This window comes from Equus przewalskii, chromosome 20, assembly GCF_037783145.1.
Source record: "Equus przewalskii isolate Varuska chromosome 20, EquPr2, whole genome shotgun sequence".
Lineage (NCBI taxonomy): Eukaryota > Metazoa > Chordata > Mammalia > Perissodactyla > Equidae > Equus > Equus przewalskii.
Genome location: NC_091850.1, coordinates 1,915,848 through 1,941,619, shown reverse-complemented (window position 1 = coordinate 1,941,619; position 25,772 = coordinate 1,915,848). Strand labels below are relative to the sequence as shown.

General features: G+C 49.2%; 1 protein-coding gene across 1 annotated transcript in view; it reads right to left on the bottom strand.

The window, feature by feature from the left end:
* Positions 1-25,772, bottom strand: part of NWD1 (NACHT and WD repeat domain containing 1) — an 80,034-nt gene that overhangs the window by 28,472 nt on the left and 25,790 nt on the right. Inside the window, exons 8-13 of the mRNA XM_070587336.1 lie at positions 12,109-12,312; positions 10,979-11,138; positions 9,157-9,274; positions 7,948-8,106; positions 4,021-4,218; positions 329-451 (exon numbers count right to left, since the gene is read on the bottom strand). Coding sequence (XP_070443437.1) covers positions 329-451; positions 4,021-4,218; positions 7,948-8,106; positions 9,157-9,274; positions 10,979-11,138; positions 12,109-12,312 — 962 coding nt within the window. The remainder of the gene's footprint in view (positions 1-328; positions 452-4,020; positions 4,219-7,947; positions 8,107-9,156; positions 9,275-10,978; positions 11,139-12,108; positions 12,313-25,772) is intronic.

Below are 25,772 nucleotides of genomic sequence, written 5' to 3'. Positions count from 1 at the left end.
GAGTTGTCTCAGTTGAGAGCATCCTGGACCAGCCGGCTCCCAGATGTGCTGTGGACTGACCACGGACGAGTGAGCAAGCCCAGCTGCCACCAGAAGAGCTGCCCGGCTGAGCCCAGCCTGAACTGCTGACCCACGGGAGGTGGGCTAAATAAACAGCTATTGTTCAAAGCCACTATGTTTGGGGCTGTTGTCTTACACGGTTGGAGCTAACTGATGTGTCACTTCGATACAGAGACGTGAATCAGTGGTGAAGGGGCCCTGGGGACCGACTGTTTGCTGTGGAACATTAGGAAGAAGGTGACCATACAGCCCACTTCCTGAGCCTCACCTCTGTGTCCAGGTAGGAAGTGGATCACCTGCTGTTCCTCCATGTCCCACACAGCCACGATGCCATCCTGGGTGCCGACCACCAGCAGCTTCTCTTCCGGGCTCCACGCCAAGGCGGTGATGCCTGCAACCACAAAGAGATGACAGCGACAACATCAGCTCCCATGTCTGAGTGCTCAGCCCTGGGGTCCTCCAGTGGTACCCCACTTCACAGACAGGGAAACTGAGGCACAGACAGATTGAGTCCCTGGTCCAGAGCCACACACCTAGAAATTAGCAGAGCCAGGATTTCAAAGCAGATGCTGTCAGACCCCAGATTCAGACTCGGGCTGCAGTTTTTATGTTGCTCTTAGGGACTAAGCCACATCTCGATCATCAGCGTCTCCCCTAGTTCAGCAGTTCTCACCCAGGGGCGACTCTGCTCCCCAGGGGACACTGAGCAATGTCTGGAGACATTTTGGGTTGTCACAACTGGGCACCAGGATGCTCCTGGCATCTGGTGAGTGGAGGCCAGGGATGCCGCTCAACACCCTACAGCGCCCAGGACGGCCCCCCAATTGAGGATGATGGCACCCCAAGGGTCAGTGGTGCATGGCTGAGACACCCTGCCCCAGCTGGATAAGACTCGGAAATGGAATTATGTTTTCTGGGCAGGAGGACTGTCTTTGACTTCTCTTGCTGTTTGACCCACATGGAAAAATAAAGGCTCAGGCCCCAAAGAAGAAATATTTGCCAATCAAGTTTGGGCAAACACAGCCCAAGGCTGTCTGCCGGGTGGATCCTGACTGGAACATCGCTGAGGAGAGAGGCACCGAGTTACACTGGAGGAAACACTGGCCCAGCTTTCTGGAGACCAGACTTTGTGAATGCCCTCCGGTAAGTCCTTTCACGCTCTGTGCCTCAGTTTCCCCATACATAAAATGGTGCGGGACGTGTTGAAATCAGAGCTAGTCCAGGTCTGAGAATCCAAGACTTTGTCCCTCACTGGGACAGGAAGTGAGGACATGGGATTTGTTTTTCTTTTCTCCCCTCCCACCCCGCTTTATTTTGTCACTCACTGTCTGACCTTGGAAATGTGAACTCAAACTTGTCATTTTAAAAATGAAGACACTGAAGCTTTCTGAACTTCAATACGACCAGTGCTGGCACAGTGGGTCTGACATATAAACATTTCCCTACCCCAGAAACAACAAAAAACAAAAACTTGACTCAGAACTGTAACTTCCTCCGCCTATGCCATGGCAGACATCACTAATCAATCACCGCACTATCTGTGATTTGTCCCCCCACAGCCATTCTATCATTCTTCCTTTAGTAATAAAACTCAGAGCCCACGGCTTTTAGTTGAGTACATGTTCACCCAAAGACCATATTTCCTAGGCTCCCTTGCAGTTGGAGGTGGCCAAGTTCTTGCCAATGAGACAGGAGCAGAAGTGATAAGTTCTGCTTCTACATCTGCTGAAAGGGAAGGGGCGTGCATCCACTTCCCCATTCCCACTGGCTGGAATGCCAGTGAGAGCTCAAGTAGCAATCTTGGGCCATTAAATGGAAGCCTTACATTGAGAATGGCAGACCAACAAGATTGACAGTCTAGGTCCCTGACACCCTGGAGACACTGAAATAAATAAGAGAAACCTCAGCTAAACTGGAGCCGGGAAGGCCTACAGGGGGCGCTCTCACCTCTCAGACACTGTCAGCTACACCAAACAGGAAGAGAGGGACTTACCCTCAGACAGGAAGTACAACTACTTGACTACTGAAGAAGACTTCTCTCCCCACCTGGCAACAGCCCAGCCAATGAGAAATGCCACAGCCCAGCCAATGAGAAACCCCACAGCTCAGCCAATGAGAAACCCCACAGCCCAGCCAATGAGAAATGCCACAGCTCAGCCAATGAGAAACGCCACAGCCCAGCCAATGAGAAACGCCACAGCCCAGCCAATGAGAAATGCCACAGCTCAGCCAATGAGAAACGCCACAGCCCAGCCAATGAGAAACGCCACAGCCCAGCCAATGAGAAATGCCACAGCTCAGCCAATGAGAAGCCGTTGCCACCCTGAACTTCTTTCCCCCAATGGACTTTCCTTTAGAACAGCCCCTCCCTTTTCTCCCAGTTTCTCTATAAAAGGAGCTCCCCGCCGTTGTTCTCCAGATGGTCTATGGTTCACCACAGCATGCACATCCTGAATTGCAATTCTTTGGGCTATCCCTGAATAAACTCATTTTGAGGATAAACTGACTGGTGAATTGCTTTTTAAGTCGACACACCATACTACCTCTGCTTATGCTTTGACTGTTACATGAGAGAGAAATGAACTTCCATTTTATTTAAACCACTGCTATTTCAGCCTGCATTACAGCATCTGAACCTGCATCCTAACAACACACACCCTTTCCCATTAAGCCAGATTCAGTCTCAGAATCCTTCTCAGCACAGCATTTGAGTGGCTGTCCCTGAAGCGGTTCTTCCATGCATTATACTTAGTGTCTCTTAGAATTTCTGTTGGGGAAGCACTGTGACTTGGGAGTGTAGCTTTCCCTACAATGGCATGTGGCCCAGAAACTGCCTGAGTCACAATAACTGACATTTGAACCACAAGTTTATTGTATTCAGTGGCCTCATGATTAATGCAGGCGATTGTGGGTGGGCAGATAAGAGGATGGCTGAGTGGAAGTGGATTGGCGGATAAGCAGATAAATAGATGGCTGGTTGGATGAGTGGGTGAGTGAATGAATAGGCATCAGATGGGCAGATGGATGAATCAATTGGTAGATCAGTGGGCGAGTTGATGAATGGCCGAGTGCGCGGATGGGTGGAGGGGTAAGTGAGTGGATGGAAGACGGCCAAATGAGGGAAATGGAAGGATAAACGGTGTAAACAGAGGAGTGGACAGAAGGATAACTAACGGAGTATGGAGGACTGATGGGTGGAAGGACAGAAGGAAGGAAGGATAGATGGACGGATGGATAGATGACTGATGGAAGAATGGATGGATAGAAAGACAGACAGATGGATAGATAGATGGAAGGCAGGGAGGGAGGAAGGAATGGTAGATGGATGGATGGTTGGATAGATGGATGGAAGGAAGGAAGAGAGGGAGGAAGGGTGGATGGATGGATGGATGGATGGATGAAAGGACAGACAGATGGATAGACGGAAGGAAGGGAGGGAGGAAGGATGCATAGATGCATGACTGGTGGAAAGATGGATGGATGGAAGGATAGATAGATGAAGAAGGGAAGGAAGGATGGATGAATGGAAAGATGGATGACAAATGAATGGAGAGAACTAAATCCTCTTGTCCCTCTGCCATTCTGGTGTTCAAGGGGAAATCTGCAAGTTCCATCAGCCTCGCAGGGGCCAGCCAGGCTTCCGGACTGACCCGCATGAGCCTGTAAATTGCAGAAACTGTCTGCAAGATGGGCACTGACCTCTGAGAGACGAGACCCCAGAGGCAGTCGGCACCCCCTGGCTCTGGGCTCATTAGCAGTATTTACACTAGTAATCTAGAGTCCCTGGGGGACGGAGAGAGCCGAGTCAGTATGAGACGGCAGCAGCAGGCCCTGATGACACCCTTGGGGCCTCCCGACTGGCAGAGGGGAGCCCCAGAGAGTAGCCCGAACCACTCGCCATCTGCTGCCCCCAGGCAGGCAGAGGCCTGGCAAGATGCTCACTACGCTGAGGAGACCCACCTTTGTGACAGCCAGTGAGGGTCGCCCGGAGGGGTCCTCCTGGGGGCTGGAGGAATCCCCGGAGGGGCACCAGCACAGGGTGTGGGCACGCCCGGAACCAGCTCTGGGCCTGTTGGCACAGCTGTCCCACGAGTACGGGATGCGAGGCAGCAAAGAAATGGAGTCTGGCCAGGAGTTCTGTATACAGGATGCTTTTCTCTGCAAAAGAGGGAGCACCAGTTAAGAGGGGAACACTGCTGCCTGGGTCAAACCTCCCCTGCGGTCCTCTCCTGCCTCCTCTGCATTCCCAAGACACTCACCCCAACTCCCAGTGCACTGGGCAGTTTCCAGCTTCAAAGCCTTTGCCCATGCTGTTCCCTCAGCCTGGAATGCTTCCTCCCCCCGCCCCCGTCCGCTTTCTCATGCCAATCATCTCCTCATCCTCATCTTAGCTCAAAGGTCACTTCCTCTAAAAGCATTCTCCAGCCCAACCCTCCAATCCCCACACCCCGCCAGCTCAGGTCTTATCACAGTTGCAATCTGACATTTCTGTCTGTGTTTACTCCACGGCCCAGCCTCTCCCCACCAGCCCAGACCCGGAGTTTCCTGAGAACAGGGACGACATCTGTCTTGTTCACTGCTGTGTTCCTAGTGCCTGGAACATCACAGACACCCAACAAGTTCCGTTGGAGAAATAGCGATCATTTCCCCCACGTCACAGTCACTGAGTGTGTAAGAGTCCTGTGGCAGCTGTAACAAAACCACCTGGGGGGCTTCAAACAACAGGACTTCATTCTCTCACTGCTCTGGAGGTGGGACGTCCGAAATCCAGGTGTCACGGGCCCGCCTCCTTCCAAAGGCTTAGGGAAGGACGCTTCCTGGCCTCTTCCAGCTTCAGGGGCCCAGGCGTCCTTGGCTTGTGCCCGTATCATTCCAGTCTCTGTCTCCATCTTCACAAGGCCTTCTCATCTGTGGGTCTCTGTGTTTTCTCCTTTTCTGTTTCAAATCTCCCTCTGCTTCCCTCTTATAAGGACAGGTGATGCATTTCGGGCCCACCTAGATAATCCAGGATAAACTCTGCATCTCAAGATCCTTGACATAATTACACCTTTTGCCATATAAGGTAATAGTCACAGGTTCCAGGTTTTAGGAAGTGAATATATATTGGGGGGAGGGGCCGTTTTTTATGCCTACCACACAGAGGTATCATCATTATTATTCCAAGTCTATAAAGGGGAAAATTGAGGCACAGAGAGGTTTAGCAACTTGCACAAGGTCACACAGCCAGAAAGAGGCAGGAATCTGCCCTGAAAACTTTGATTCTAATGCTGAGTGAAGACCAGGGATGCTGAAGGAGGGCAGTGAGTTTTGCCCTTGTTGTTGGCGCGTCCTAACTGTGGGGCCTGGAGCGATGGCTGCAATTCCCTGTGCCTTGGTCTGCGGGTGGGTGAAATGGGGCAGGGCCGGGACCAGGGGCAAGCGCTCCACTCACCGAAGGTGCACAATTTAAGGTGGCGCCACTCAGCTCAACCATCGAGATGTTTTTAAAAATCAAAACTAATGCTCCCCAAACCGATGATGAACAAAATATCAGCCTTTTAAACGAAAACAGAGTCAGAGACGGCACCGCGCCGGCTCCGGAGCCGAGGCAGACGGAGGGGTCCGCGCGCTGAGCGGCCGGGGCGGCCCGGGGGGCACGGGCCTCCGCTGCGCCCTCTGGTGGTGACAGACGCTCCTGCACCTCCGCGCCCTGGGCGAGCCCCTGGGTGTCAACCGAGAGATGCTGCAAACAACACGCCATGATTTGAGCTTTTAAACCTTCTCTTAAGCTGGGCGGTCGTGCCCAAGGCCGCTCTCCTGGGAACTCACTCCCTGCGAGGTTTACAACTCCTGGCGAGCACAAAAGTACAAGAAAAGCGCCAGCATCTCCCCCTGGGGTGGGATTCCAGGCACGCTTTAGCTCAATCCCGCATTTTGCAGATGACGGAAGCTGAGGCTCAGCATGGCTCGTCCAAGGCCGTTCACGTCAACAGCACTGATGCTGCCGCGCGACAGGAACAGGACCCTCGGATGGACCAGGAGGACAGGCATGAACTGACTGGCAAACCCTTCCCGGCAGCCCTAGGTGGGAAGCAAACTAGGGTCCCCATTTTGCAGACGGGAGAGCTGAGGACTGCCAGGCAGGGTGGGGGAGGGGTAAGGGACTTGCAAGGTCACACTACCAGTAAGTGGCAGAGCTCAGATCTGAGTCAACATGGTGGGGCTCAAAATCTGCGCTCTTGGCCAGGACTGGTCCATGTGGTAGGGGTGGAAATTGGCAAGGAGCAAGTGAATGACGCCCCTACCCTCACGGAGCTCAGAGTTTGGTGGCTGCCTAGGTGATGCAAAGGAAAACCAGCGCAAATAATAAGAGTTAAGATGGATGGAACAGGGTGCAGTGCTGAAAAATGCAGAGGCTGGGGGAGCCAGCGGGTGTCCAGCCAGGGGTGGCCAGATGGGCTTATCCTAGGAGTGGCATTTGCCTGAGCTCCGAGGGCAGCACGGAAGGGATATAGGGACTTAAGCATCTTTATAAAACCCTTATAAAAACCTTCAAATCAAAACCAGGTGGGAATTGTATGATAAAACCATCCTGGCCACCTCACACACATTAGAATGGCTATCATTTTTTTAAAAATCAGAAAATAAGTGTTGGCGAGGATGTGGAGAAATTGGAACACCTGGACACTGCTGGTGGGAATGTGAAATGGTGCAAGTGCTGTGCAAAACAGTCTGGTGGTTCTGCAAACAATTAAACATAGAATCAGCATGTGATCCAGCAATTCTACTTCTGAGCACGTCCCCAAAACAACTGAAAGCAGACTCTTGAAAAGCCATGTTCACAGCACTACTATTCACAACAGCCAAAAGGTGGAAACAGCCCAAGTGTCCACTGATGGATGGCGGATAAACAAAAGGTGGTGTATACATATGGTGGAATATTATGCAGCCTTATAAAGGAAGGAAATTCTGACACATGCTACAACATGGACGAACCTTGAGGACGTTATGCTAAGTGGAATAAGCCAGTCACAAAAGGACAAGTGCTGCATGATTCCATTTATATGAGGTCCCTAGAGTCGTGGGATTCACAGAGACAGGAAGCAGAATGGAGGGCGCCAGGGGCTGGGGAGGGGATGGGGAGTTGGTGTTTCAGGGGACAGAGTTTCAGTTTGAGATGAGGAAAGAGTTCTGGGGATGGATGGTGATGATGGCTGTGCACCAACATGAATGTATTTAACGCCACTGAACTGTACACTTAAAAATGGCTAAGATGGTGAATTTATGTTATGTGTATTTTACCGTAATTTTAAAAGCCAAAACCAAACAAACAAAACGCCACCCTGGGCAGAGCATCTTCAAGCTCTTGGGCAGAGGGGCCCAGCCCAGCCCGCCCACTTGCCCCGAGAGCTAAGAGTGGACTCTCCAGGTCAGTGTGCAGAATCGAGGGGGTGACGGAAACAGCGACGCTGAACCCAGGGAAGCAGAATGTTTCCCCTCATAACAAGAACTCCCCTCTCCCTCCTCAGTGGCAAACCTGAGTCACCAAGAAGTTGTGCTCAGTCATTATCATTATATTCTGAATTCCACCAATAAAAACTCCGTGGGGAGGTCTTCTCCCTCGTTTTATTAAGTATCGGCAGCATTTCCTCAATTTTGCCTGAAACATCTCCTCTCTGGCTCTTTCGAGACACGGCTGCTGGGCTGGGGCGAAGGGCTGAGTTGTCGGTGGTTTTCACGCCGCAGCTTTTCCCGAGTCCATTCAAATTCTAGAAGCTGGAGCAGGAGAAGCCCCATAGGTGTAGACAGGAGAGGTGTGCGTGTTAATGAAAACCCAGCTGGTGGCTCAGTGAGGCTTCTAGAAGTCGGTGCAGAGTGGACCCTCCCGGCCAGGCCGGCCTGACTCACCCAGGCCTCGGAGCTCCAGGGCCGGGCGGCACAGCTGCAGGGCCTCCCGGACCAGGCCCAGCTCGGGACAGTCCAGGTGAGGGGCGCACATGTCAAAGTCGTCCAGCAGAGCCTCGATGCCCCCCGAGACGGCTCTGCAGGTGATCCAGTTCATGCTGCCTGCGGGGAGAAGCGGGGCTGAGGGGAGCACACGCCTCCCTCCGGTTCATCCCGGGAGAGAGTGTTCCCCACTCCGTTCCTCCCACGGTGCTCCCTCTCAGCTCTGCTGACATCTGGGGCCCGCTCGTCCTCTGTGGTGGCGCCGTCCTGTGTACTGCAGCCTTGAGCAGGGTCCCCCCCCCACTAAATGCCAGTAGCATCCTCCCCAGTCATGATAATCAGAAAGGTAAACATTGCCAGTGTCCCCTGGGGAGCAGAATCACCGCCGGTTGGGAATCACAGGGATGAATAGATGGATGGACAGATGGATGGATGGATAGATGGATGGATAGACAGATGGGTACATAAATAGACGCATGCATACATAGATATAAAGATGACAAAGAAGTCTTAGAAAGAAAGATAGATGGATAGACAGAGACAGACAGACAGAAAGGTGCGTGAATGGGTAGATAGATGATATGGATCGATAGATATAGATGGTAGATAGACAAATAGATGGATAGATAGAAAGAAAGATGGATGGATGGATAAATGGATGATGATTGAATAGATATAAAGATAGATTTAGATGGTGGACAGAGAGAAATCGAAATGATAGATGGAAAGATGGATAGATAGACGATCGATGGACAGATAGGTAGAAGGATGATAGATAGATATAGATGGTAGATAAAGAGACAGACAGAAATGATAGAAAGATGATAGACAGACAGACAGAGACAGTGGATAAATAGAGATGGAGAGGACGGACAGACAATACACTGAGACAGACACACGGGGCCTTTGTCATTCTAAGGCTGGGCTTCCCACCCCCTGCACCATCACCTACCCCAGATGCCACTAGCACCCCCACCCCGGTTGTGACAACCAAAGTGTCTCCAGACACTGCCAAGTGTCACCTGGGGTGGGGGGCACTTGCAGAAGGGCCCCTGATGAGAACCTCTGCCTCAAGAGGTGCCCAGGACCCCGACATCCCTCTCTTGCCCTCGCCAAGCTCGGGGGGTCGGGGGCCCGCTCGACGCCCTCCAGGAGCGGGGCAGACCTTACCCAGCACCTCCCGCTGCAGCTCCTCCAGGCGGCCTGCGTGGAGCAGGTGATGCGGTAACTCCTTCAGCTTCCGCAGGTTCGCAATCGTGTCCGAGAACCACAGGGGCTGAGGGGCCGCCTGCAGAGGAGGAAGGGGCTGGCAGCCAGGCCGCTATGACACGAGCTCCTTCACCCACTCCACAAACCCAGGCCAGCCACCAGCTGAGCTGGGCGGGGGGGCGGGGGACACAATTCCAGACAGAGATGCCCCACATCCTCCACAGGCTGGGCTGGGGCAGAGGGAGGGACTAAGGATTCAGGGAATCCAAGGGGCTTTGAGGCTGGGCCTCAGAGGATAAGTAGGAGTCTGTCTGGTAAAAAAAATGTCAGGAAACAATGGCATTCCAGGCAAGGGAATGGCATGTGCAAAGGCCCAGAGGTGGGACAGAGCAGAACAAGAGTTTGGGGAGGACTGAGTTGCAAGGCAGAGTGGGGGATCACAGTGGGAATGAGACTAGGGATCACGAAGGCACTGAATATCAGGCTGGGGGAGTTGGACTGAAGGCAGAGGGCATGGGGAGGTGTTAGAGGAGAGGCACGATCAGATTGCATTTTCAGAAGCACTGCTGGGGAGGAGGGACTGGGGCAGGAGGTCCTGATGCTAGAAGACCAGGAAGGGGAAAAGACCACGTCCCGGAGGGAGAGCATGAGGCTGAGGTCACGGGCGCTCTGAGCACACAGGAGAGGTCTTTGAGGCACCGAGGAGGTGAAAGGGCAGCACTGAGTAAGAATCAGGCCTGGCTCTGCCTCCAGCCTCCCCAGTCCAGCAGGGGAGACAGAGAAAAAAGAAGAATGGAACTACAACTAAAGACTCAGCAGTGTATTCCCGCTGTAACCATTGTGCTACACTGTGGAAGACGCTGACATCGGGGGAAACCGAGGGAAATGCCCTGAGAACTCTGCACTCAATGTGCAGCTCTTCTGTACATCTAAAATGATTTCAAAACTAAAAGTTTTTAAAAAAACATGTAAGTTCTACCTCAGAGTGAAGGGAACATGGAGAAAAGAACAAATGCGTAATTGAAAAGGGAGGAAACCCTGGAAGGCTTCCTGAAGGAAGAGGCATTTGAGCTGAGCCTTGAGGTGTTTGAGAGGCAAACACAAGGGAGCGAAGGAGCAGGAGCACACGCACACTAAGGATGCTGCGTCTTGGAGCTCCAGGCGCAGGAGAAGAAAGACTGGGAGGAAATGCGTGATGAGTGCTGGGGCAGGGGGTGAGGGAGCGGGGCTTCCCACGTGGGCGAACTGCTGGCAGTTTCTATTTTACTGTTTCTTCCTCTGTGTTTCCATGACACTCACACACCACTCTCCCAGTTAGAAAACAAAAGAAGCATTGTTTTTAAAGTGAGGGATGCATTTGGGAAACCAGTGACTCGAAACTGGACTGAGCCAGGCAATGCACAGGAAAAAACGGTAAATGCCCCCAAACAGGGAGGAAGCTGATGTGCCTCAGGAGGGGTTGGAGCCCAGCAAAGGAAGCTCCCGGGCGCCAGGAGCTGGGGGCAGCTCGAATGCACTTCCGAACATGGTGATTGTGTTTTCCCCTTGGGAAAGTTGGGGGGCGAGGTGTACATTCCTTGTCTGCTCCCACCCCCTAAATTATGCTTGGGGGCTGGGGGACCTCTGACCCTCTGGGGAAGGGAGGGGAGGAGAAGGCAATCGGGAAGGTGTTGGAGTGGAAACAGGGCAGGAAGCAGCTGGGTGGTCCTGGCCAGGCGGCCTTGGTCTTGCCCACAAAGCAGGGTGGAGGCTGCAGCGGGCAGCGGGGGTCCAGACACCTCACCTTGCGGTCCAGGTTCAAGGGTTTCCCCACGAGCGGCAGGGTGATGAGTTTCTTGGTGCCCTGACTCCAGGCCCCCGAGAAGAAGTCCGCCAAGACTCCGTGTCTCCTGGCTCTCTCGGGCCCGGACAGGTAGCGCTCTTGGACCACCTCGGCCAGCTGTCTGCAGAGAGGCAACATGGCCCGTGGGCCTGGGGCACCTGGCGAGCTCAGAGGCGGCCACTGGCCTTCCTAAGCCACTAAATGTGGGTCCATCTAAAGCGGCTTCAGGACGTTCACTGGGTCAGTACAGGTCACGCCTGTACTACTTCTTACCGAACGTTTATCTCCACATGGGCCCACCTTTCCTTTTTTTCCTTAAATAAATTTATTTTAAAAAAGAGCCTTTGGCTCCTCAATAAGTTAAACACAAAATTGGTTACTGTGTGACCCAGCAATTCCTCTCCCGGGTCTATCCCCCAGAGAATGGAAGAACACGTGCTCAAAGAAAAGCTTGTACACGTGCTCACAGCGCTGTTCACACCGGCAAAAAGGTGGGGCAGCCCAAACGGCCATCAGCCGACAAAGGGGCCAACAGAGCGGTCCCTCCACACAGTGGACTGTCACTCGGCCATAAAAAGGAATGAAGCCCTGGCACGCGCTACGTGGATGAAGCTGAAAACCTCACGCTGAGTGAGAGAATCCAGACACAAAAAGCCACACAGTGCGTGATCCCATTGACAGGAAATGTCTACAGGGGGCAAATCCACAGAGACAGAAGGCAGATTAGTGTTGCCAGGGGCTGGGGCAGGGGCATGGGGAGGGACTGCTCATGGGGACGGGGTTTACTTTTGGGGTGACGGGAATGTTTTGGAACTATTTAGAGGTGACGGCTGCATAACACTGTGAATGCACTAAATACCACTGAATTGTACACTTTAAATGATGAATTTTATGTTAAGTGAATTTACCCTAAACTTAAAAAACGAGTTAGTGTGTTAGAGCTGGTGGCCTAGAGACCCTTGAATGCCACGCTAAGTGGACTTGATTTCCTGGGGATGAGGAGCGAAGAAGGATCTGGAACAAGGAGCAGCCGAGTCAGTGAGTCCTCTTTCTCAGCCACCCAGACAGTGTCACCGTCACACTGGACCCACCTATGGGCGATGGCCAGGAGCGTGAAGCCATCCACTGGCCGCCTGGCCAAGCAGTTACCCAGATCTCGACGAAGCCTCACCCAGAGCAGGGGTGGGAAACGCAGCAGCTCCTTGCTGGGTGGGGTCCAGTCCCAGTACACGGCCTGCAGGACCTCGTCATCCAAGGACAGGATGTCCTTCAGCTCTGCCTCCGAGAGCCCGTGCCTACAGGGAGGAGGGATGGGGCATTGGAACAGGCCTGTGTCTCCTGCATTTGGAGGACACAGATGCTGAGGGAGGGAGAGACATGGCCAGTTGCATGGCACCAAAGGGTTTGAAACCGAGAACGAATGAGTTAAAATCTCTGGGTTAGAGAAAAAATTTGAGATAAGCTTTGCTAACTGCAGCTGTGCATACTCAGCTAAAACTAACCAGATCTTTCTGTCTGAGTTCTCTTTCCCAAGAAGTCAAGGTCCAGATGGTCAAGAAAAAGGAGATTCAGCCTCAGAAGGCCAAATGCAGGCTGAGGATGAAAACTAAACAGAAAAGTCCAGACAGTCAAAGAAAAAGAGACTCAGTCTTCAAGGCCAAACACAGGCTGAAGGCACCAGCCGGCAAGGCCACATGCTCCCCCACCCCTACCTAAAACCCCAGATAAAAACGCCTCCCTTTTTCCCTTTGAGGAAGTGGATCTGAGTTTTAACTCCCATCTCTTCATCTGGCTGCTTTTCGATCATAAACCTCTTTCCTTGACTCAAGCCTGACGTTTCAGTGATTGGCTTTTGCTGTGAGTTGGGTAAATGAACCTGTGTTTGTGTTTGCTAGCAGGCTCCCCCTGGGGATCTGCATTTGGATGGTGTCCAGCGGGCACCAACAACTGGGTACACTGGTGTTCACCAAGTAAGACCTTTCCTTCTGCACGCTCACCTACAGAACCATGGACCAGCCCCTCCCCAACTTCAGAAGAGTCAGGCAGCACAGAGAGGCAGAGAGGAGGTAACTTAGGAAAACAATGCACAACCAGCTGTCCCACCCCAGCCCACCCTGTGTTTCCTGGCCTGAGAAAGGGCCGAGGGAGAGGAAGGAAGTGGCTCTAAGTAGGATGAGCAATTGAAATTCAATGTGGACTGGAACAGAATTCCTAAAACCTGGGAGCACTAGACCAGAAAAACTGAGGGATTTGGGGATGGAGAGCAGTTCATTTCAGAGCAGGGGAGAGACGGAGGCTGCATTCTGTTTGCACCACAGAAATTAACAAAAGAAACCTTAACTAAACTGCAGCCGCCTAAGGCCTCTCAGCCCCCTCACACAGGTCAATTACACCAAACAGGAAGAGAGGGACTTACCCTCAGACAGGAAGTACAACTACTTTACTACTGAAGGAAGACTTCTCTCCCCACCCGGCAACAGCCCAGCCAATGAGAAATGCCACAGCCCAGCCAATGAGAAACCCCACAGCTCAGCCAATGAGAAACCCCACAGCTCAGCCAATGAGAAACACCACAGCCCAGCCAGTGAGAAACCCCACAGTCCAGCCAATGAGAAATGCCACAGCCCAGCCAATGAGAAACCCCACAGCTCAGCCAATGAGAAACGCCACAGCTCAGCCAATGAGAAACGCCACAGCCCAGCCAATGAGAAAGACCGCAGCTCAGCCAATGAGAAACCCCACAGCTCAGCCAATGAGAAACGCCACAGCCCAGCCAATGAGAAAGACCGCAGCTCAGCCTATGAGAAGCTGTTGCTGCCCTGAACTGTCACTTTCCCCCAGTGGACTTTCCTTTAGAACAGCCTCCCCCACCCCCCCTCTTTCTCTATAAAAGCAGCTCCCCTCCTTTCTTTCCGGATTTGCCTGTGGTTTGCCACAGCATGCACAGCCAGAATTGCAATTCTTTGGGCCATTTCTGAAAAAACTCATTTTGAGGGTAAAATAACAGGCAAATTTGCTTTTTAAGTTAACACACTTCACAGGGTGCAAACAGCTCGTTTTTGGTTTTTTTTAATTCTAATGTTGATCAAAATCTTCATTTTGATCAAAACACTTGGCTCATTCCAGTGACGTCAGCAACATGGCAGCGTGAGCTCACCCAGGACTCTCTCCCCTCCAAATTACAAATAAAAAGAGCAACTGCTTTCCAACGAAAAACAAAAATCCTAATAACAGAAATAGAGACCCACAGCAGCCAAAGGACGGAAGGCAGAGAGGCTGGAGCTGCCCTTGGAGGAGCTGGAATGGGGTAGGAGAGAACTTCACTCCCACCCGTAGAGACTGGGATCGCTGCTGCGGGTGCCAGAAGGAGCCGGGGAGGGGCTGCGCATCCACAGGATCGTCCAGGACTCCCATCTCTGGAGCAGGGGAAACCCTCTAACAGGGGAAAGCTTTCGCGTGGGGGAACCCCAGCAAGCCAGGGCCCCGGGAGACCAGAAAGTGAGAGCTGATTCAATATGGGTCAGAGTGAGTGAAAGTGCCCCTCCTCCTCCAACCTGCGCTGGGCGCCGCCATCTTGGCTGAAGGCTGAGGGCTCAGAACGCATGGCTCTCAACCCCCATCTAGTGGCGACAGGCTGTAACTGCAGCCGAATAATAGCATCATGCACAAAAACCACGCCTCTACCAATCAGTAATTTATAAAAGATCCAGTACAAAAGGAAAACAGTAAAAATACAGAAATAGGTCCTGAGGGCTTGGAAATGGGTAAACTAAGTGAAGATGAGGTCAAAATACCTATCCTCAAAATATTCAATGAGGTAAAGGGAAATATAGAAAAACAAGTCAACGAGTTCTGGAGTTACTTCACAAAAGAGATTGAAATTATAAAGAAGAATCAATGAGAAATACTAGAGATGAAAAATACAATGGATCAGATAAAACAGAATACAGATTCCCTGAATGCACATGTAGACACCATAGAGGAGCAAATTAGCATAATTGAAGATAGACAGGCTGAATGGCTCCAGACAGAGGAAGAAAGAGAACTAAGAATTAAAAAAACTGAAGAAAATCTCAGAGAAATAGCTGACTCAATGAGAAAATGCAACTTAAGAATCATTGGAATTCCTGAGGGCATGGAAAAGGAAAATGGAGCAGAAAGTGTGCTGAACGAAGTAATAGAAGAGAACTTCCCAAATCTAGGGATTGAGAGAGAAATGTGTGTGGAGGAAACTTTCAGATCTCCTAGATTTGTCAATGTAAAAAGACCTACTGCAAGGCACATAGTAGTAAAATTGTCAAAAATGAATGACAAAGAAAGAATACTCAGGGCAGCAAGGCAGAAGAAAATAACCTACAAAGGAACCCCTATCAAACTTTCAGTGGATTTCTCAACAGAAACCTTACAAACTAGGAGAGATTGGAGTGGCATATTCAAAACTTTAAAGGATAAAAATCTTCAGCCAAGAATACTCTATCCAGCAAAAATATCCTTCAGATATGAGGGAGAAATTAAATCTTTTCCAGACAAACCAAAGCTAAGGGACTTCGTAGTCACACGACCTCCACTACAAGAATTACTCAAGAAGGCTCTCATACCTGAAAAAAGAAAAAAAGGGAGAAAGGAGTCACAAAACACAGAGTAGGGAGATAAATAGATAGAATCTGAATACGATAGCAAATATTCAACGATAGCATTAGAATAAAGGGAAGGAAATCGCCAAAGCAAAGACAATCTTATCACTCTAACCACAAACTCACAACACAAGTTGGAATAAGAGATGAAAATAATAATTTAGGAGGGGAGGAGGAAAGGGACTGAAACAGTCTAGGCTAAGGAAGTAAGAGACCACCAGATAATGGACTATGTTATAACGAGATTCTAAATACAAACTGCAGGGTAGCCACTAAACTAAAAAACAGAACAGAGACACAAAACATAAATAAGGAAAAATCTAAGAAACCCAGCATAAGAAATTGCAGAAGTCAATGGGTAGGCAAAAACACACAGGACGAGAAACAAAGGAAACACAGGAAAACCGGAAAACGAGCGACAGAATGACAGCATTAAGCCCACATGCATCAATACTCACCCTCAATGCAAACAGATTGAACTATCCAATAAAAAGACACAGAGTGGCAAAATGGACTAAAGAACAAGATCCAACAATTTGTTGCCTCCAGGAAACACACCTCAGCTCCAAGGACAAACACAGGCTCAGAGTGAAGGGGTGGAAGACACTACTCCAAGCTAATAGCAAACAAAAGAAAGCAGGTGTCGCAATACTTATATCAGACAAAACAGACTTCCAGATAAGGCAGGTAAAGAGAGACATAGAGGGCCAATATATAATGATCAAAGGGACACTTCATCAAGAAGAAATAATGCTTATAAATATCTATGCACCCAACACAGGAGCACCGAAGTTCATAAAGCAACTATTAACAAACCTAAAAGAAGATATCAAAAATAACACAATAATAGTAGGGGACCTCAACACCCCACTCACATCAATGGACAGATCATCCAGACAGAAAATCAACAAAGAAACAGTGGAGCTAAATGAAAAGCTAAAACAGTTGGACTTAATAGACATATATAGAACACTCCATCCAAAAACAGCAGAATACATGTTCTTCTCAAGCGTGCATGGAACACTCTCAAGGATAAACTATATGTTGGGAAACAAGGCAAGCCTCTACAAATTTAAAAAAATTAAAATAATAACAAGCATCTTCTCCGATCATAATGCTGTAAAGCTAGAAATTAATTACAAGAAAAAAGCTGAGAAAGGAACAAGGATGTGGAGACTAAACAATATGCTATTGAACAAGCAGTGGATCATTGAAGAAATTAAAGAAGAAATCAAAAAATACCTGGAGACAAATGAAAATGATAACATGCCATACCACCTCATATGGGATGCAGCAAAAGCTGTATTAAGAGGAAAATTCCTCGCAATACAGGCACACCTTAACAAACAAGAAAAATCCCAAATCAGCAATCTTAAACTACACCTAACTGAATTAGAGAAAGAAGAACAAAGCCAAAAGTCAGCAGAAGGAGAGAAATAATAAAAATCAGAGCAGAAATAAATGCTATTGAAACAAAAAAGGCAATAGAAAGGATCTATGAAACAAAGAGCTGGTTCTTTGAGAAGATAAATCAAATTGACAAACCCCTAGCCAGACTTACAAAGAAAAAAAGAGAAAAAGCTCAAATAAACAAAATCAGAAGTGAAAGAGGAGAAATAACAACAGACTCCGCAGAAATACAACGGATTGTAAGAGAATACTACGAAAAACTATATTCCAGCAAAAGGGATAACCTAGAGGAAATGGATAAATTCTTGGACTCCCACAATCTCCCAAAGCTCACTCAAGAAGAAGCAGACAATTTGAACAGACCAATCACATGGAAAGAGATTGAAACAGCAATCAAAAGCATCCCAAAGAATAAAACCTCAGGACCAGATGGCTTTCCTGGGGGAATTCTACCAAACTTTCAGAGAGGATTTAATACCTATCCTTTTCAAGCTATTCCAAAAAATTAGGGAGGATGGAACACTTCCTAACACATTCTATGCGGCCAACATCACGCTGATACCAAAACCTGACAAGGACAACACAAAAAAGGAGAACTACAAGCCAGTATCGCTGAGGAACATAGATGCAAAAATTCTCAACAAAATTTTGGCAACCCGAATTCAGCAATTCATCAAAAGGATCATACATCATGATCAAGTGGGGTTCATACCAGGGACACAGGGATGGTCCAACATCCGCAAATCAATCAACATGATACACCACATCAACAAACTGAGGAATAAAAACCACATGATCATCTCAACAGATGCAGAGAAAGCATTTGACAAGATCCAACAGCCATTTATGAAAGAAACTCTGAACAAAATGGGCATAGAAGGGAACTACCTCAACATAATAAAGGCCGTATATGACAAACCCACAGCCAACATCATTCTCAATGGGCAAAAACTGAGCGCCATCCCCCTGAGAACAGGAACGAGACAAGGATGCCCTCTATCACCACTCTTATTTAACATAGTACTGGAGGTCCTGGCCAGAGCAATCAGGCAAGAAAACGGAATAAAAGGAATTCAAATGGGGGTGGGGGGGGGGAGAAATGAAACTCTCGCTGTTTGCAGACGACATGATCTTATATATAGAAAACCCCAAAAAATCCATTGGAAAACTTTTACAAGTGATCAACAACTACAGCCTAGTTGCAGGGTATAAAATCAATTTATATAAATCAGTAGCATTTCTATACTCTAATAATGAACTAACAGAAAAAGAACTCAAGAACACAATACCATTCGCAATTGCAACAAAAAGAATAAAATACCTCAAGGTGAATTTAACTAAGGAAGTGAAAGACCTATACAATGAAAGTTACAAGGCTTTTCTGAAAGAAATGGATGATGACATAAAGAGATGGAAAGACATTCCACGCACATGGATTGGAAGAATAAACATAGTTAAAATGTCTGTTCTACCTAAAGCAATCTACAGATTCAACACCATCCCAATCAGAATCCCAATGACATTCTTTACAGAAATAGAACAAAGAATCCTAAAATTCATATGGGGCAACAAAAGAGCCAGAATTGCTAAAGCAATCCTGAGAAAAAAGAACAAAGCTGGAGGCATCACAATCCCTGACTTCAAAACATACTACAAAGCTACAGTAATCAGAACAGCATGGTACTGGTACAAAAACAGCTGCACAGATCAATGGAACAGAATTGAAAGCCCAGAAATAAAACCACACATCTATGGACAGCTAATCTTCGACAAAGGAGCTGAGGGCCTACAATGGAGAAAAGAAAGTCTTTTCAACAAATGGTGCTGGGAAAACTGGAGAGCCACATGTAAAAGAATGAAAATTGACCATTCTTTTTCACCATTCACCAAAATAAACTCAAAATGGATCAAAGACCTAAAGCTGAGACCTGAAACCATAAGGCTTCTAGAAGAAAATGAGGCAGTACACTCTTTGACATCAGTATTAAAAGGATCTTTTCAGACACCATGTCTTCTCAGACAAGGGAAACAATAGAAAGAATAAACAAATGGGACTTCATCAGACTAAAGAGCTTCTTCAAGGCAAGGGAAAACAGGACTGAAACAAAAAAACAACCCACTAACTGGGAAAAAATATTTGCAAGTAAAACATCTGACAAAGGCTTAATATCCATAATATATAAAGAACTCACACAACTCAACAACAAGAAATTAAACAACCCGATCAAAAAATGGGCAGGAGACATGAACAGACATTTCTCCAAAGAAGATATACAGATGGCCAATAGGCACATGAAAAGATGTTCATCATCGCTGTGCATCAGGGAAATGCAAATCAAAACTACACTAAGATATCACCTTACACCCATTAGAATGACAAAAATAACTAAAACAAATAGTAACAAATGTTGGAGAGGGTGTGGAGAAAAAGGAACCCTCATCCACTGCTGGTGGGAATGCAAACTGGTGCAGCCACTACGGAAAACAGTATGGAGATTCCTCAAAAAATTAGAAACAGAACTACCATATGATCCAGCTATTCCACTACAAGATATCTATCCAGAGAGCTTGAAGTCAGCAATTCCAAAAGTCCTATGCACCCCAATGTTTATTGCAGCATTATTTACAATCACCAAGATGTGGAAGCAACCTAAGTGCCCATCAACAGATGATTGGATAAAGAAGATGTGGTTTATATATATACAATGGAATACTACTCAGCCACCAAAAAGAACAAAATCGTCCCATTTGCAACAACATGGATGGACCTTGAGGGAATTATGTTAGGTGAAATATGCCAGATAGAGAAGGACAATCTCTGTATGACTCCATTCATAGGAGGATTTTAAACTGTGGACAAAGAGAACAGATTAGTGGCTACCAGGGCAAAGTGAGGGGGGTGGAGGGTGGGCACAAAGGGTGAAGGGTGCACCTACAACACGATTGACAGACGATAATGTACAACTGAAATTTCACAAGATCGTAACCTATCATTAACTCAATAAAAAAATTTAAAAAAAAACACTTGGCTCATTGCTCACATATATAAGAATATCTGTTCACTTAGAATTTTCTGAAGTACGACAAGTGGGTATTAACATCAGTATTCTCTGAGATCTCTTCTGAGATCATCCCGTCTTTGACAATCGCTTCTATACTGTCACTGGTGGTGCTCTCCACACATCCTCGACTCGGGGATAAGACAGCCAGGCCTTCTCCCCAACCTGGTTTTCTCCTCTTAACAGGTTTGTCCAAACCAGAATTCCTGGGAGCCACACCATTGGAGTCCACTTGATAGCACCATGTGTTTCTGTGCCTCCTCACAAATCTCGTCCTTCAGAACAGAATCTTCCTTCTCACTCTTCGACCCATTCTCAGTACAAATCAGACTTGCTCATCTCCTTGCAATTTCAGATTGGGTGGCTCTTCCACCTGATCAGATGGGACACCCCAGCAGGCTTTTGAAATGGCTGTCCCAGGGAAGCCACAGCCCCGTAGTTCTCTGGCATCACGTCCCTCTGGGCAGGGCCAGGCCAGTCCATTCGTTCTCAGAGAAGCAGACGACCATGTCCTCACAGGTCACTGGCTCATCGGGGAAGCGCTGCACATTGGCCAGCCACTGCTCATGGAGCGTCGTCTCTGGGAGAGGCAGCCTGCTGAGCCCCGGAGGACCAAGAGCTGGGCACCCAGGAAGCTGATCTTCCAGCGCAGAGAGCCAGGTAGGACAGAACAGGAAAAAACCACCAAGGGGTTGGGTACCATCGATTGTTAGGAAGAAGATAAACCAAGTCACGTGAAATAGAGTGAGAAGGTGAGGGGCCGAGGGAGATGTGGCTCTTGGAGCGGGTGGGTCCCTCTGAGAAGGTGCCATTGGAGCTGTGATTGGGCGGGAGACGAGGGAGCCAGCGTGAGAAGATCCAGGGCCAGGGGCTCCAGGTAGGGGGATGGGAGCCAGCCAGACCTCACGGGCCTTGGAGAGGAGCTCCCGGATACTTTCCTAGAGCAATGCGAAGTCACTGGGAGGGTTTAATTAGAGCAGCAATGCAACCTGGTTTATGATTTTAAATTCTCACTCCAGAAGACAAGTATTCACCCCAAAACTCACACACGCACATTCACGGCAGCTCTATTTACAGCAGCCAAAAGGTGGAAACAACCCAAATGTCCATCCACACATGAATAGATAAATACAATGTGGTTGCTATGGACTGAATATTTGTGTCTCCTCAAAATTCATGTGTGGAAATCCTAACCCCTAATGTGATGGTATGGGGGGGGGAGGTCTTTGGGAGGTGCTCAGCTCACGAGGGTGGAGCCCTCATAAATGGGATTAGAGTCCTTATAAAAGGGACCCCAGAGAGCTCCTTTGTCCCTTCTGCCATGTGAGGACACAGTGAAAAGATGCCGTCTATGAACCAGGAAGTCCTCACCAGACCCCAAATCTGCTGGCACTTTGATCTTGGACTTCCAGCCTCCAGAACTGTGAGAAATCAACTGTTTATAAGCCACCCGGTCTCGGGTATTTTTGTTATAGCAGCCCACATGGACTAAGGTGGTGGTGTATCCATACAAAGGAATATTATTTGGCCACAAAAACAAAGCACTGATACATGCTACAACATGCATAACCTTGAAAACACTAAGCTGAGTGAAAGAAATCAGTCACACCAAACCACATCTCATGTGATTCCGTTTACATGAAACGTCCAGAGCAGGATCCATAAAGCCAGATGGTAGATGAATGGTTGCCAGGGGCTGGGGGAGGGGGTTGGGGAGCGGCTGCTCATGGGGATGGGGTATACTTTCAGGGGTGATGGAATGTTCTGGAACTAGATAGAGGTGATGGTTTCACAACATTGTGAATGTGCTACATGCTACTGAATTGTACACTTTAAAATTGTTAATTTTACGTTATGCAAATTTTACCTCAAATAATCTCACTCCTGCTAAATGCAATGAGGAATCCTGAATTGGCTCCAGGACCAGAAAAATGACATTAATGGAAAAACTGGTGAAATCCAAATGAAGTCGGGAGCTGAGTTCCTAGTCGTGTACCAGTGTTAATGTCCTGGTTTTGGTAGCAATGCTGTGTTATGTTGGACGTTAACGTCAGGAGAAGCTGGGGGAAGAGTCTATAAGAACTCTCTCTCTGACATTTCACCTCCTTTACAAATCTAAAAGCATTCCCAAAGAAAAAGCTTACTTAAAACCTTGTTCTTGTCTCTAGGAAAGGGGCCTGTTGGGGGTGAAGACAAAGATCTGGAGACTAATGAGGGGCTGGGGCAGTTGCTCAGGTGGGAGACGGGGAAGGCTCAGGACAAGGTGGGGCTGGTAGAATTGGGGAGAATGGCTGGTTGAGGAGGTTTTAGAGTGACCAAGAGGACTCGCTCACTGTGGAGGGAGGAGGGATGTGGAAGGAGAAGAAACAAGAATGACTCTTGGCTATGCAGACGGTGATCGAATTACTAAGACTGGGAGCCCTGGATGGCAGTATACTTGACAGAAGGAGCCTTGCTAGACACAGTCACGAGCTACTGACATGCATGGGACACCTGCCGCCCGCCCCCCTCCCCCCAGCCCCTGGCAACCACCACTCTACTCTCTCTCCCTGGATTTGCCTATTCTAGACATTTCATATCAATAGGATCACACAATGTCATACTATCTGTGCTCAACACGCAACCCCCTGCCTGGGGGCATGCCCCAACAGTGTCTGTCTGGGTTTCAATAGCAGGAGCCTACAACAGGGAGCAGGAGACTCGGAAGGGATACAAAAGCTGGTGAAGACCTGTAAACAATCACTGGGCAGGTGCCATTTTGCTGTCCTGCTGAAACCTGCTCTTAGGGCCCACGCCTCTTTGTGCCTCCTCACCCACGTGTGCAGCTGAATCTCCAAACTCAGTGGGGGGCGGGGAGGCAGGGCAGAAAGCCTTCCCCCATTTGTCAGATGGGAAAACTGAGATTTGTGTATTCATGTCCCTGAATGGACGGAGGAGAAGGAATTCAATTCCATTCCTGCTGTTGAAAATGTTGTGTCTCATGGAGTCTAGAGCTGCGATGTCCAATGCAGTAGCCACCAGCCATATTTGGGCATTTAAAGTTAAACTCCTTAAAAGTCATTTTCTGGGTTGCACGAACTGCCTTGCAAGTATTCAACTGCCACATGTGGCTCGTAGTTGCCATATTGGACCATGAGATACCAGCACAAACGTTCTACTGGACGGTGCCAGAGAGAGATGTGGCCGTGGTCTCAGCCAAGCCCCTAGGTTGAGAGCCCTTCTCCATCCCAAAAGACATCCCTTCAACCATGTGGACCCCAAGGCAGGCGCCTCACCTGCCCCCGCAGGGGACCCGCCTCGTCTGCACTGCAGGATGAGCTCTGTGTGTGTGTCATCAAGTGACCCTGCATTTGATCCTGGCTGAGGGACCCTGGCCAGGGAGGTACCTTCTCTTCGCCTCAGTTTCCTTATCTGCCAACATCAAAACTGTCGAGTGCTAAGAATGATACAGGGGCCGGCTCGGTGGCGCAGCAAAGTTCACACGTTCCGCTTCTCAGTGGCCTGGGGTTTGCCGGTTCGGATCCCAGGTGCGGACATGGCACTGTTTGGCAAAAAGCCATGCTGTGGTAGGCGTTCCACGTATAAAGTAGAGGAAGATGGGCATGGATGTGAGCTCAGGGCCAGTCTTCCTCAGCAAAAAGAGGAGGATTGGTGGCAGCAGTTAGCTCAGGGCTAATCTTCCTCAAAAAAAAAAAAAAAGAAGAAGAAGAATACAAACTAGTTGCATGACTGAGTTCTCACCCCAGGCCAGGCGAGCGTGATCTCCTGTGCCTTCCAGCAGCTCTATGGATGGGTGCTCCCCCTGGCACCTGCTCTGTACGGAGAGGGCTCAGAGAGGACACACGCCTGCCTCACTCAGCATTTCTCCTCCTCGCACTGTTCACATTGGGGGTCCGGTCATTCTTTGTTGGGGGGACCATCCTGTGCATTGCCGGATGTTTAGCAGCAGCCCTGGCCTCCACTCACTAGATGCCACTAGCATGACAGATAGATAGACAGATAGATACTATAGATGATAGATGTTGATAGCTGGATGGATGGAGGAATGGACAGACTGAGAGGTAGAGAGATGATAGACAAATGAACGGGTGGGTAGGTAGATATTATGATAGATTCCAGCTATGGAGAGAGAGGGAGCCGGGCAGGGTCTCTCGCATGCTGGGACAGGGTTTCTTACCCTCTGCACTGCTGACACCTGGGGTGCCATCCCCATCTGTGAGGGGCCGTCCTGTGTATTGTAGGGTGTGGAACAGCAACCCTGGCCCCCACCCACTAGATGCCAGTAGCATCCCATCCCCTAGTCGAGACAATCAAAAATGTCTTCATTGTCAAGTGTCCCCTGGGGGCGCAGAATCTCCCCAGGTGAGAACCGCTGGCCTAGCAGAACTCAGAACTCTGAGAGCCAGGATCTGAGCCATCATACCACGCTGACTCCGTGTGCAAACGTAACACGTTTTCATGGTCCTGGAGGTACTGAAATCACCTCCCCTCCAGCTACCCTCCACAAGCCGCCTTCTCCGCCAGCCCTTGGAGCACAGCCGGTCCTACGCCCCGTGAGGCGCTCAGCTTTACTCACCGGATCAGTCATGGGGCCAAGAAGGCCAATTGTTTTCTGTCTCCTTGGATTTTGGAATCAGGACTCAAGAATGAGCCAGTAAGATGAGGCCAGGTCCCCAAAACAGGAGCTCGTAATGCCAACGAAAGCTCGAGGCAAGCTGAAGTTCCCCGGAGGACAAAGAAGAGTCTGGAACAGAAGCTCATGTACAGAGAGGACCCAGAGGAAGAAGGGATGAGAAACTGCCCTGATTCCTGTGGCTTGCTGGTTTCCATGACAACTCTGCTTCCTCCATGTAGACACCATCAGAGTGGCCTGATGACCCACCCCTTTATTCTGGAACATTCTCCTTCTGTCTTTGTTCTCTTGTAGAGTCCAGGCCAGGCTCCTACTCTGGGGGCATCAGTCACAAAACCTGGAGCAGGAGATGAAATCTGGGGTGCACCCTGCTCCAGTCGGCTATGGGGTGGCCCTGGGGTCCCCGAGCTCCTCCCACGGCCATTTGCATGAAGGCACAGCTTTGCTGCTTGGTGTGTCTGCTAATTGGCCTCCGTCCCAACCTCCTTCGGGAGATGGCCCGGCTGCTGTATTCATCTGATAAACGCAATCCTCTCCCCTGCTCGTTATCTCTGACTTGCCATCCACACCTGGCATCGCTAAGCTGTCGGTCCTGACCACCACGAGTGGGTTTGTCAGAGTTTGCAGCCCCGAGGCTTTCTCTGGGTTAAGCAACTGTGTTCAAGCATTCATGCCTCTAAACTCTATAAACACACAGGAATTGGATTTTCCTAATTGCTTTTTGCTGATTCCCATGCTACAAGCCTGGAATTCTGTGTAGATGCATACTTGCGGTCAAGTCTTCAGAGAAGTTAGCTTTACAAAGACTTTTCTGAGCTCTCTCCACACATTGCACGGTAATTACACAGAGGAACGTTGCAAATTTACAGCGGGGGAAAAAAATCCATGCCCAAGAAGGGCCGAGCATCACTTTTAACCTGCATGCAATCATGAGGAAACACCAGCCGAGCCCAGATGGAGGGATACACAGTCGCCCCCACTCCCCGAGGTGTGGTCCCCTGGACCAGCAGCATCCGAAT